The sequence below is a fragment of the Taudactylus pleione genome, unplaced genomic scaffold (genome assembly GCF_031769625.1).
Source record: "Taudactylus pleione unplaced genomic scaffold, aTauple2 ptg001907l, whole genome shotgun sequence".
Taxonomy (NCBI): Eukaryota; Metazoa; Chordata; class Amphibia; order Anura; family Myobatrachidae; genus Taudactylus; species Taudactylus pleione.
In genome coordinates this window covers 405070-418180 of record NW_028286304.1, presented here as the reverse complement: position 1 = coordinate 418180, position 13111 = coordinate 405070, and the positions used below count along the sequence as shown (strand labels likewise).

The following is a 13111-nucleotide window of genomic DNA, read 5'->3' as shown; positions in this document are numbered from 1 at the left end:
ACGTCAGGACCTGTTGTCACAGGGTCCCTGCCTTCACCCGGATCTGGGGCGCTTGGCTTTGACGGCATGGCTCTTGAGGCATCCCTCTTAAGGTTAAAGGGCTTCTCTGGTGCGGTGGTTAACACCTTGATGAGTGCACGGAAGCCAGCCTCTGCCAGGATTTATCACAGAGTGTGGCACTCCTACTTTCAGTGGTGCACCCCTAAAGTGTGTGATCCTCGGACGTTTAGGATTTCCAGGACACTGGCTTTCCTCCAGGCAGGCCTGGACCTAGGACTTCGCCTGGCTTCACTGAGGGTACAGGTCTCGGCCCTGTCTGTGTGGTTTCAGAGACTGATTGCGACTCTGCATGATGTGCACACCTTTTTACAAGGTGTGCTGCGGATTCAGCCACCCTTTGTGCCTGCGGTGGAGCCTTGGGATTTGGCGGTTGTCCTTCGGGTCTTGCAGGGCCCGCCTTTTGAACCACTGGAATCAGTGGATTTGAAATGGCTTACGTTTAAGACAGTCTTCCTTCGGGCCATTGCTTCGGTTAGACGAGTGTCAGATTTGGGGGCCCTTTTGTGTAGTTCTCCATATCTGGTGTTCCACCAGGACAGGGCAGTACTTGGTAATCGCCCTGGTTTCCTTCCTAAAAGGCCTCCCCATCAATTTTTCACTGCTGGCCTTCCTTCAGTTCAAGAAAAGGCCCTGGAAATCCAGTAGGTGGTGCGTTCTATGCTCCTGGCAGGGGTCATAGTGCCTGTCCCATCACCCCAAAGGGGGAGGGGTTATTATTCCCACCTCTTTCTGGTACAGAAAAATGTGCGGTGTATACCGTCCTAGCCTCAACCTCAAGTCCCTAAATAGATTCCAAAAGGGTGCATCGGTTCAGGATGGAAACTCTGCGTTCCATTGTATTAGCTATGGCACTTGGAGATATTGTGGTGTCTCTGGGCATCCAGGATGCCTACCTGCATGTCCGTATTGCAACAGCTCATCAATGTTTCCTCAGATTTGCTGCACTGGATCACTATTACCAGTTTCAGGTCTACCCTTTGGTCTCTCTATGGCACCACGGGTATTTACCAAGGTAATGGTGGTCATGGCGGCCCTCCTGAAGTTTCATGGGGTTCGCCTGTTTCCCTACCTGGAAGACCTCCTACTGTTAGCAGGATCTCCAGAATTACTTTGCAGCCATCTGCAACTGACAATATCGGTGTTGCAGACCCTCGGCTGCCGGATGGATTGGAAGGAGTCTTCCATAATTCCTTCCCAGAGGAAGTTCCATCTGGGTGCACTGTTGGACTCTCAACAGCAGAGAATCTTCTTAACAGAGGCGAAGCTCTCGGTGTTGCAGACAAGGGTACGCACTTCTCTTCAAAGTCGCCGAGTGTCCATTCACTCGGCGATGCAATTACTGGGGTCCATGTTGTCAACATTCGAAATGGTGGATTATGCCCAGCTTCACTCCAGACCTCTGCAGAGGTTGACTCTCTCCAAGTGGGATGGATTGCCCAGTCGGATAAAGACACAAACAATGGTGCTTTCTCAGGAGGTGCGCCTGTCTCTAACTTGGTGATTACAGACGTCTCATTTCATCAAGGGTCGCTCGTTTTGGATCCCGGACTGGGTCCTTCTCACGACGGGTGCCAGTCTTCGGGGCTGGGGCGCTGTGACTGGTCAACACGTTTTTTTAGGGACGGTGGGTATCAGCAGAATCGGCCCTTCCGATCAATATCTTGGAACTTCGGGCAGTGTTCAAAGCACTACAACATGCAAGACTTATTCTGCACAGACAACCAGAGCAAATTCAGTCAGACAACGCCACTATAGTGGCTTACGTAAACTGTCAAGGGAGGAACACGAAGTCAGACGGCCCTTAAAGAGGTATCCTGCATTCTGACTTGGACAGACGGCAATCTCCCGGCCATCTCGGCTGTGTTCATCCCAGGAGTCCTCAACTGGGAAGCGGACTTCCTCAGCCGGTATGATGTGCATTCAGGGGAATGGTCTCTTCACCGGGAGCTATTTCAGCTCCTAGGGGACAAATGGGGCCTTTCAGATATAGACCTCATGACCTCCAGACACAGCCACCAGCTGCTTGTGTACGGGTCCAGAACAAGAGACGCAGAGTTTCTCCAGGTAGACACTCTGTCGGTTCAGTGGACCTTCCAGTTTGCGTACCGGTTTCCTCCGTTCTCCCTTCTTCCTCGTGTGCTTCGAAACTTCAAGCAAGAAGGGGATATGATCCTGCTGGTGGCTCCAGCATAGCCAAAATATCACTGGTACTCTACGGAGTCTCTCCATCAACACTTTGTTGCTTGTTGCCTCAACGTCCGGACCTGTTGTCTCAGGGTCCTTGCTGTTACCCGGATCTGGGTCGTCTGTCTTTGATGGCGTGGCTCTTGAGACATCCCTCCTATGGGCTAAGGGGTTCTCCAGCTCTGTGGTTAACACCATGCGCAGACCTGGGATACCCGTTTCTGCCAGGATTTGCCACAAGCTATGGTTTACCTAGTTTGATGGGTGTCGCCCAGGGGGTACAATCCCCAGGTATTTCGGATAGCCAGGGCTCTGGCTTTCCTACAGGCGGGCTTACAAGCCGCCTTGCGTCCTTGAAGGTGCATGTTAACGCACTGTCAGTGTGGTTTCAGTGTGGGATTGCTCTGTTTCCTGATATCTGCACCTTTATGCAGGGTGTCCTTCGCATTCAGCCTCCCTTTGTCCCTCCAGTGGCTTCTTGGATTTGGCTATGGTCCTTAGGGCTCTCCAAGGACCTCCATTTGAACCCCTGGGCTCAGTAGACTTCAAATGGCTTACAGCTAAGACTGTATTTCTTCTGGCTATTGCTTCAGCTAGAAGGGTGTCAGATTTGGGGGCTCTTTCCTGTCGCCCTTCCTTTATGATTTGTCACAGGAACAGGGCGGTTCTTAGGACTCGCCCTGGTTTCCTTCCTAAGGTAGTGTCTGGTTTCCATATTAATGAGGAAATTATAATACCGGCCTTCAACTCACCAGACCTTTCAGTGGGTGGGGCCTCATTGGATGTGGTACGTGCTCTCTATATTTACGTAGGCCGTACCAGTTCCCTTTGGAAGTCGGATTCCTTGTTTGTCCTCTACGGTGTCCATAAGAAGGGGCGGCCTGCCAACAAACAGTCGTTGGCAGGGTGGATCGCATGGCGATCTCTGAGGCTTACACTTATGAGGGCATTCCAATGCCGCCCTCTTACTGGTCATTCTACTCTGTCTCTGGGTCCCTCGTGGGCAGCTCGCCTTGGCGCCTCGGCTGTTCAGCTTTGAAAGGTGGCCAGGTGGTCTTCTGTCCATACCTTTGTAAGGTATTATGCAGTTGATACCTTCGCCTCTCAGGATGCTTCCTTCAGGCGGCGGATTCTCCTTACTGCACAGGAGCGTCCCCACCCTTAAAGGATACTGCTTTGGGACATCCCCAAGGTATCCTGTGGACCCCCTATGGACCCTGCAGTAGAAAATGAGAGATGGTAAGAACTTACGTTTGTTATCTCTTTTTCTACGAAGTCCGTAGGGTCCACAGGACTCAAACCCTGTCGCACCTGTGCTGCAGATGGGCTGTGTTCTGGTCACCAGTTTTCTGTCTCCTTCTCTGTGAGAGTGTGATTCTTGTGTGTTCCAGTCTTCCTTCTCTCGGTTTTCTCCTCCTATGGCTTGGTACGTAACTGAAGGTGCCTTGGCCTGGGGGCGGGGTATAGGAGAGGAGGCCCCAGTGCATCCTGGGACTAAAAGATTAACTGTGTGGTGCCCAACGGCAGAGCCATCGACTATACCCCAAAGTATCCTATGGAACCCTATGGACGTCCAAGCTGCCGCTCCTACACCCCGCCAAAGCCGCGACGCCAGTACAGATCTGAGGATCGCAGCGGGACCCCAGAGTCTGTACTAGCCGGACTCTGGGGGAATGCTATGGACTTCGTAGAAAGAGAGATAACAAAGGTAAGTTCTTACCATATCTCTTATTTTTACACACGTGTGGCTGGTCTCCGGCTATAAGAATGGTTCTTTTTTTTTTATGCCAAGGGGCAGAGTACACGGTGACCAGCTCTTGGGATCTGAATGGATTATATCAGGACATTTGGATGGTCGAGCACGGAAATAACTGTCTCATTGTTGTCCATAGTTTGATGGGTTTGAAGAGGTCACCTTGCCGGACGTGGAAGAGGAGGAGGAACAGAATAAGAGGCACAAGAGGCGGAAAGAGGCCGGCCCAGGACAGGACAACAAGGTAAGATAGAGGAGGTGGCAACTGCTGTAGTTCTCTGTGGGTCATGTCAGCCTTTGTCACACCCAGTACAAGTGGGCGTGTTGGCGGCAGTCTGGATCCTCGATGCACCTGACAGGCCGCTCATGTGTGCCCACAATCTGTTCAGTCACAGCCATACCCCCAACTCTCTCCTGTATGGCCGCTTCCCATACACCACCAGCTCTCTCCCATTCTCTCCTGTATGACCACTTACCATACACACCCAGCTCTCTCCCATTCTCTCCTGTATGACCACTTACCATACACCCCCAGCTCTCTCCTGTATGACCACTTACCATACACCCCCAGCTATCTCCCATTCTCTCCTGTATGGCCACTTACCATACACCCCCAGCTCTCTCCTGTATGACCACTTACCATACACCCCCAGCTATCTCCCATTCTCTCCTGTATGGCCACTTACCATACACCCCCAGCTCTCTCCTGTATGGCCTCTTACCATACACCCCCAGCTCTCTCCTGTATGACCACTTACCATACACCCCCAGCTATCTCCCATTCTCTCCTGTATGGCCACTTACCATACACCCCCAGCTCTCTCCTGTATGACCACTTACCATACACCCCCAGCTATCTCCCATTCTCTCCTGTATGGCCACTTACCATACACCCCCAGCTCTCTCCCATTCTCTCCTGTATGGCCACTTACCATACACCCCCAGCTCTCTCCCATTCTCTCCTGTATGGCCACTTACCATACACCCCCAGCTCTCTCCCATTCTCTCCTGTATGACCACTTACCATACACCCCCAGCTCTCTCCTGTATTACCACTTACCATACACCCCCAGCTATCTCCTGTATGACCACTTACCATACACCCCCAGCTCACTCCTGTATGACCACTTGCCATACACCCCCAGCTCTCTCCTGTATGGCCACTTAACATACACCCCCAGCTCTCTCCTGTATGGCCACTTACCATACACCCCCAGCTCTCTCCTGTATGGCCACTTACCATACACCCCCAGCTGTCTCCCATTCTCTCCTGTATCACCACTTACCATACACCCCCAGCTCTCTCCCATTCTCTCCTGTATGACCACTTACCATACACCCCCAGCTCTCTCCTGTATGGCCACTTACCATACACCCCCAGCTCTCTCCTGTATGGCCACTTACCATACACCCCCAGCTCTCTCCCATTCTCTCCTGTATGGCCACTTACCATACACCCCCAGCTCTCTCCCATTCTCTCCTATATCACCACTTACCATACACCCCCAGCTCTCTCCCATTCTCTCCTGTATTACCACTTACCATACACCCCCAGCTCTCTCCCATTCTCTCCTGTATGACCACTTACCATACACCCCCAGCTCTCTCCTGTATGGCCACTTACCATACACCCCCAGCTCTCTCCCATTCTCTCCTGTATCACCACTTACCATACACCCCCAGCTCTCTCCTGTATGGCCGCTTACCATACACCCCCAGCTCTCTCCCATTCTCTCCTGTATCACCACTTACCATACACCCCCAGCTCTCTCCCATTCTCTCCTGTATGACCACTTACCATACACCCCAGCTCTCTCCTGTATGACCACTTACCATACACCCCCAGCTCTCTCCTGTATGACCACTTACCATACACCCCCAGCTCACTCCTGTATGACCACTTACCATACACCCCCAGCTCTCTCCTGTATGGCCACTTACCATACACCCCCAGCTCTCTCCCATTCTCTCCTGTATGACCACGTACGATACACCCCCAGCTCTCTCCCATTCTCTCCTGTATGGCCACCTACCATACACCCCCAGCTCTCTCCTGTATGGCCACTTACCATACACCCCCAGCTATCTCCCATTCTCTCCTGTATGGCCACTTACCATACACCCCCAGCTCTCTCCCATTCTCTCCTGTATGACCACTTACCATACACCCCCAGCTCTCTCCCATTCTCTCCTGTATGACCACTTACCATACACCCCAGCTCTCTCCTGTATGGCCTCTTACCATACACCCCCAGCTGTCTCCTGTATGGCCACTTACTATACACCCCCAGCTCTCTCCTGTATGGCCACTTACTATACACCCCCAGCTCTCTCCTGTATGGCCACTTACCATACACCCCCAGCTCTCTCCCATTCTCTCCTGTATGGCCACTTACCATACACACCCAGCTCTCTCCCATTCTCTCCTGTATGACCACTTACCATACACACCCAGCTCTCTCCCATTCTCTCCTGTATGACCACTTACCATACACCCCCAGCTCTCTCCTGTATGACCACTTACCATACACCCCCAGCTCTCTCCCATTCTCTCCTGTATGGCCACTTACCATACACCCCCAGCTCTCTCCCATTCTCTCCTGTATGGCCACTTACCATACACCCCCAGCTCTCTCCCATTCTTTCCTGTATGACCACTTACCATACACACCCAGCTCTCTCCTGTATTACCACTTACTATACACCCCCAGCTCTCTCCTGTATGGCCACTTACCATACACCCCCAGCTCTCTCCCATTCTCTCCTGTATGACCACTTACCATACACGCCCAGCTCTCTCCTGTATGGCCACTTACCATACACCCCCAGCTCTCTCCCATTCTCTCCTGTATGGCCTCTTACCATACACCCCCAGCTCTCTCCTGTATGGCCACTTACCGTACACCCCCAGCTCTCTCCCATTCTCTCCTGTATGACCACTTACCATACACCCCCAGCTCTCTCCCATTCTCTCCTGTATGACCACTTACCATACACCCCCAGCTCTCTCCTGTATGGCCGCTTACCATACACCCCCAGCTCTCTCCCATTCTCTCCTGTATGGCCACTTACCATACACACCCAGCTCTCTCCCATTCTCTCCTGTATGACCACTTACCATACACACCCAGCTCTCTCCCATTCTCTCCTGTATGACCACTTACCATACACCCCCAGCTCTCTCCTGTATGACCACTTACCATACACCCCCAGCTCTCTCCCATTCTCTCCTGTATGGCCACTTAACATACACCCCCAGCTCTCTCCCATTCTCTCCTGTATGGCCACTTACCATACACCCCCAGCTCTCTCCCATTCTTTCCTGTATGACCACTTACCATACACACCCAGCTCTCTCCTGTATTACCACTTACTATACACCCCCAGCTCTCTCCTGTATGGCCACTTACCATACACCCCCAGCTCTCTCCCATTCTCTCCTGTATGGCCACTTACCATATACCCCCAGCTATCTCCCATTCTCTCCTGTATGACCACTTACCATACACGCCCAGCTCTCTCCTGTATGGCCACTTACCATACACCCCCAGCTCTCTCCCATTCTCTCCTGTATGGCCTCTTACCATACACTCCCAGCTCTCTCCTGTATGGCCACTTACCGTACACCCCCAGCTCTCTCCCATTCTCTCCTGTATGACCACTTACCATACACCCCCAGCTCTCTCCCATTCTCTCCTGTATGACCACTTACCATACACCCCCAGCTCTCTCCTGTATGGCCGCTTACCATACACCCCCAGCTCTCTCCTGTATGGCCGCTTACCATACACCCCCAGCTCTCTCCTGTATGACCACTTACCATACACCCCCAGCTCTCTCCTGTATGGCCTCTTACCATACACCCCCAGCTCTCTCCTGTATGGCCGCTTACCATACACCCCCAGCACTCTCCTGTATGGCCGCTTACCATACACCCCCAGCACTCTCCTGTATGGCCGCTTACCATACACCCCCAGCTCTCTCCTGTATGGCCGCTTACCATACACCCCCAGCTCTCTCCCATTCTCTCCTGTGTGACCACTTACCATACACACCCAGCTCTCTCCCATTCTCTCCTGTATGGCCACTTACCATACACACCCAGCTCTCTCCTGTATGACCACTTACCATACACCCCCAGCTCTCTCCTGTATGACCACTTACCATACACCCCCAGCTATCTCCCATTCTCTCCTGTATGGCCACTTACCATACACCCCCAGCTCTCTCCCATTCTCTCCTGTATGGCCACTTACCATACACCCCCAGCTCTCTCCCATTCTCTCCTGTATGGCCACTTACCATACACCCCCAGCTCTCTCCCATTCTCTCCTGTATGACCACTTACCATACACCCCCAGCTCTCTCCTGTATTACCACTTACCATACACCCCCAGCTATCTCCTGTATGACCACTTACCATACACCCCCAGCTCACTCCTGTATGACCACTTGCCATACACCCCCAGCTCTCTCCTGTATGGCCACTTAACATACACCCCCAGCTCTCTCCTGTATGGCCACTTACCATACACCCCCAGCTCTCTCCTGTATGGCCACTTACCATACACCCCCAGCTGTCTCCCATTCTCTCCTGTATCACCACTTACCATACACCCCCAGCTCTCTCCCATTCTCTCCTGTATGACCACTTACCATACACCCCCAGCTCTCTCCTGTATGGCCACTTACCATACACCCCCAGCTCTCTCCTGTATGGCCACTTACCATACACCCCCAGCTCTCTCCCATTCTCTCCTGTATGGCCACTTACCATACACCCCCAGCTCTCTCCCATTCTCTCCTATATCACCACTTACCATACACCCCCAGCTCTCTCCCATTCTCTCCTGTATTACCACTTACCATACACCCCCAGCTCTCTCCCATTCTCTCCTGTATGACCACTTACCATACACCCCCAGCTCTCTCCTGTATGGCCACTTACCATACACCCCCAGCTCTCTCCCATTCTCTCCTGTATCACCACTTACCATACACCCCCAGCTCTCTCCTGTATGGCCGCTTACCATACACCCCCAGCTCTCTCCCATTCTCTCCTGTATCACCACTTACCATACACCCCCAGCTCTCTCCCATTCTCTCCTGTATGACCACTTACCATACACCCCAGCTCTCTCCTGTATGACCACTTACCATACACCCCCAGCTCTCTCCTGTATGACCACTTACCATACACCCCCAGCTCACTCCTGTATGACCACTTACCATACACCCCCAGCTCTCTCCTGTATGGCCACTTACCATACACCCCCAGCTCTCTCCCATTCTCTCCTGTATGACCACGTACGATACACCCCCAGCTCTCTCCCATTCTCTCCTGTATGGCCACCTACCATACACCCCCAGCTCTCTCCTGTATGGCCACTTACCATACACCCCCAGCTATCTCCCATTCTCTCCTGTATGGCCACTTACCATACACCCCCAGCTCTCTCCCATTCTCTCCTGTATGACCACTTACCATACACCCCCAGCTCTCTCCCATTCTCTCCTGTATGACCACTTACCATACACCCCAGCTCTCTCCTGTATGGCCTCTTACCATACACCCCCAGCTGTCTCCTGTATGGCCACTTACTATACACCCCCAGCTCTCTCCTGTATGGCCACTTACTATACACCCCCAGCTCTCTCCTGTATGGCCACTTACCATACACCCCCAGCTCTCTCCCATTCTCTCCTGTATGGCCACTTACCATACACACCCAGCTCTCTCCCATTCTCTCCTGTATGACCACTTACCATACACACCCAGCTCTCTCCCATTCTCTCCTGTATGACCACTTACCATACACCCCCAGCTCTCTCCTGTATGACCACTTACCATACACCCCCAGCTCTCTCCCATTCTCTCCTGTATGGCCACTTACCATACACCCCCAGCTCTCTCCCATTCTCTCCTGTATGGCCACTTACCATACACCCCCAGCTCTCTCCCATTCTTTCCTGTATGACCACTTACCATACACACCCAGCTCTCTCCTGTATTACCACTTACTATACACCCCCAGCTCTCTCCTGTATGGCCACTTACCATACACCCCCAGCTCTCTCCCATTCTCTCCTGTATGACCACTTACCATACACGCCCAGCTCTCTCCTGTATGGCCACTTACCATACACCCCCAGCTCTCTCCCATTCTCTCCTGTATGGCCTCTTACCATACACCCCCAGCTCTCTCCTGTATGGCCACTTACCGTACACCCCCAGCTCTCTCCCATTCTCTCCTGTATGACCACTTACCATACACCCCCAGCTCTCTCCCATTCTCTCCTGTATGACCACTTACCATACACCCCCAGCTCTCTCCTGTATGGCCGCTTACCATACACCCCCAGCTCTCTCCCATTCTCTCCTGTATGGCCACTTACCATACACACCCAGCTCTCTCCCATTCTCTCCTGTATGACCACTTACCATACACACCCAGCTCTCTCCCATTCTCTCCTGTATGACCACTTACCATACACCCCCAGCTCTCTCCTGTATGACCACTTACCATACACCCCCAGCTCTCTCCCATTCTCTCCTGTATGGCCACTTAACATACACCCCCAGGTCTCTCCCATTCTCTCCTGTATGGCCACTTACCATACACCCCCAGCTCTCTCCCATTCTTTCCTGTATGACCACTTACCATACACACCCAGCTCTCTCCTGTATTACCACTTACTATACACCCCCAGCTCTCTCCTGTATGGCCACTTACCATACACCCCCAGCTCTCTCCCATTCTCTCCTGTATGGCCACTTACCATATACCCCCAGCTATCTCCCATTCTCTCCTGTATGACCACTTACCATACACGCCCAGCTCTCTCCTGTATGGCCACTTACCATACACCCCCAGCTCTCTCCCATTCTCTCCTGTATGGCCTCTTACCATACACTCCCAGCTCTCTCCTGTATGGCCACTTACCGTACACCCCCAGCTCTCTCCCATTCTCTCCTGTATGACCACTTACCATACACCCCCAGCTCTCTCCCATTCTCTCCTGTATGACCACTTACCATACACCCCCAGCTCTCTCCTGTATGGCCGCTTACCATACACCCCCAGCTCTCTCCTGTATGGCCGCTTACCATACACCCCCAGCTCTCTCCTGTATGACCACTTACCATACACCCCCAGCTCTCTCCTGTATGGCCTCTTACCATACACCCCCAGCTCTCTCCTGTATGGCCGCTTACCATACACCCCCAGCACTCTCCTGTATGGCCGCTTACCATACACCCCCAGCACTCTCCTGTATGGCCGCTTACCATACACCCCCAGCTCTCTCCTGTATGGCCGCTTACCATACACCCCCAGCTCTCTCCCATTCTCTCCTGTGTGACCACTTACCATACACACCCAGCTCTCTCCCATTCTCTCCTGTATGGCCACTTACCATACACACCCAGCTCTCTCCTGTATGACCACTTACCATACACCCCCAGCTCTCTCCTATATGACCACTTACCATACACCCCCAGCTCTCTCCCATTCTCTCCTGTATGGCCACTTACCATACACCCCCAGCTCTCTTCCATTCTATCCTGTATGGCCACTTACCATACACCCCCAGCTCTCTCCTGTATGACCACTTACCATACACCCAGCTCTCTCCCATTCTCTCCTGTATCACCACTTACCATGCACCCCCAGCTCTCTCCTGTATGGCCACTTACCATACACCCCCAGCTCTCTCCTGTATGGCCACTTAACATACACACCCAGCTCTCTCCCATTCTCTCCTGTATGACCACTTACCATACACCCCCAACTCTCTCCCATTCTCTCCTGTGTGACCACTTACCATACACCCCCAGCTCTCTCCTGTATGACCACTTACCATACACCCCCAGCTCTCTCCTGTATGACCACTTACCATACACCCCCAGCTCTCTCCTGTATGACCAATTACCATACACCCCCAGCTCTCTCCTGTATGGCCACTTACCATACACCACCAGCTCTCTCCCATTCTCTCCTGTATGGCCACTTACCATACACCCCCAGCTCTCTTCCATTCTCTCCTGTATGGCCACTTACCATACACCCCCAGCTCTCTCCTGTATGACCACTTACCATACACCCAGCTCTCTCCCATTCTCTCCTGTATCACCACTTACCATGCACCCCCAGCTCTCTCCTGTATGGCCACTTACCATACACCCCCAGCTCTCTCCTGTATGGCCACTTACCATACACACCCAGCTCTCTCCCATTCTCTCCTGTATGGCCACTTACCATACACCCCCAGCTCTCTCCCATTCTCTCCTGTATGACCACTTACCATACACCCCCAGCTCTCTCTCATTCTCTCCTGTATGGCCACTTACCATACACCCCCAGCTCTCTCCTGTATGACCACTTACCATACCCCCCCAGCTCTCTCCTGGATGACCACTTACCATACACCCCCAGCTCTCTCCCATTCTCTCCTGTATGGCCACTTACCATACACCCCCAGCTCTCTCCCATTCTCTCCTGTATGACCACTTACCATACACCCCCAGCTCTCTCCCATTCTCTCCTGTATGACCACTTACCATATACCCCCAGCTATCTCCCATTCTCTCCTGTATGACCACTTACCATACACGCCCAGCTCTCTCCTGTATGGCCACTTACCATACACCCCCAGCTCTCTCCCATTCTCTCCTGTATGGCCTCTTACCATACACCCCCAGCTCTCTCCTGTATGGCCACTTACCGTACACCCCCAGCTCTCTCCCATTCTCTCCTGTATGACCACTTACCATACACCCCCAGCTCTCTCCTGTATGGCCACTTACCATACACCCCCAGCTCTCTCCTGTATAGCCACTTACCATACACACCCAGCTCTCTCTCATTCTCTCCTGTATCACCACTTACCATACACCCCCAGCTCTCTCCCATTCTCTCCTGTGTGACCACTTACCATACACCCCCAGCTCTCTCCTGTATGACCACTTACCATACACCCCCAGCTCTCTCCTGTATGACCACTTACCATACACCCCCAGCTCTCTCCCATTCTCTCCTGTATGGCCACTTACCATACACCCCCAGCTCTCTCCCATTCTCTCCTGTATGACCACTTACCATACACACCCAGCTC

The 13111-nt window shown here is 52.8% G+C and overlaps 1 protein-coding gene across 2 annotated transcripts in view; it reads left to right on the top strand.

Moving 5' to 3' along the window:
• GON4L (gon-4 like) overlaps nucleotides 1-13111 on the top strand; it is a 224257-nt gene that overhangs the window by 180840 nt on the left and 30306 nt on the right. For both annotated transcript variants that reach the window (XM_088465207.1, XM_088465208.1), the window contains exon 26: nucleotides 4137-4241. In XM_088465207.1, the coding sequence (XP_088321333.1) occupies nucleotides 4137-4241 (105 nt within the window). The remainder of the gene's footprint in view (nucleotides 1-4136; nucleotides 4242-13111) is intronic.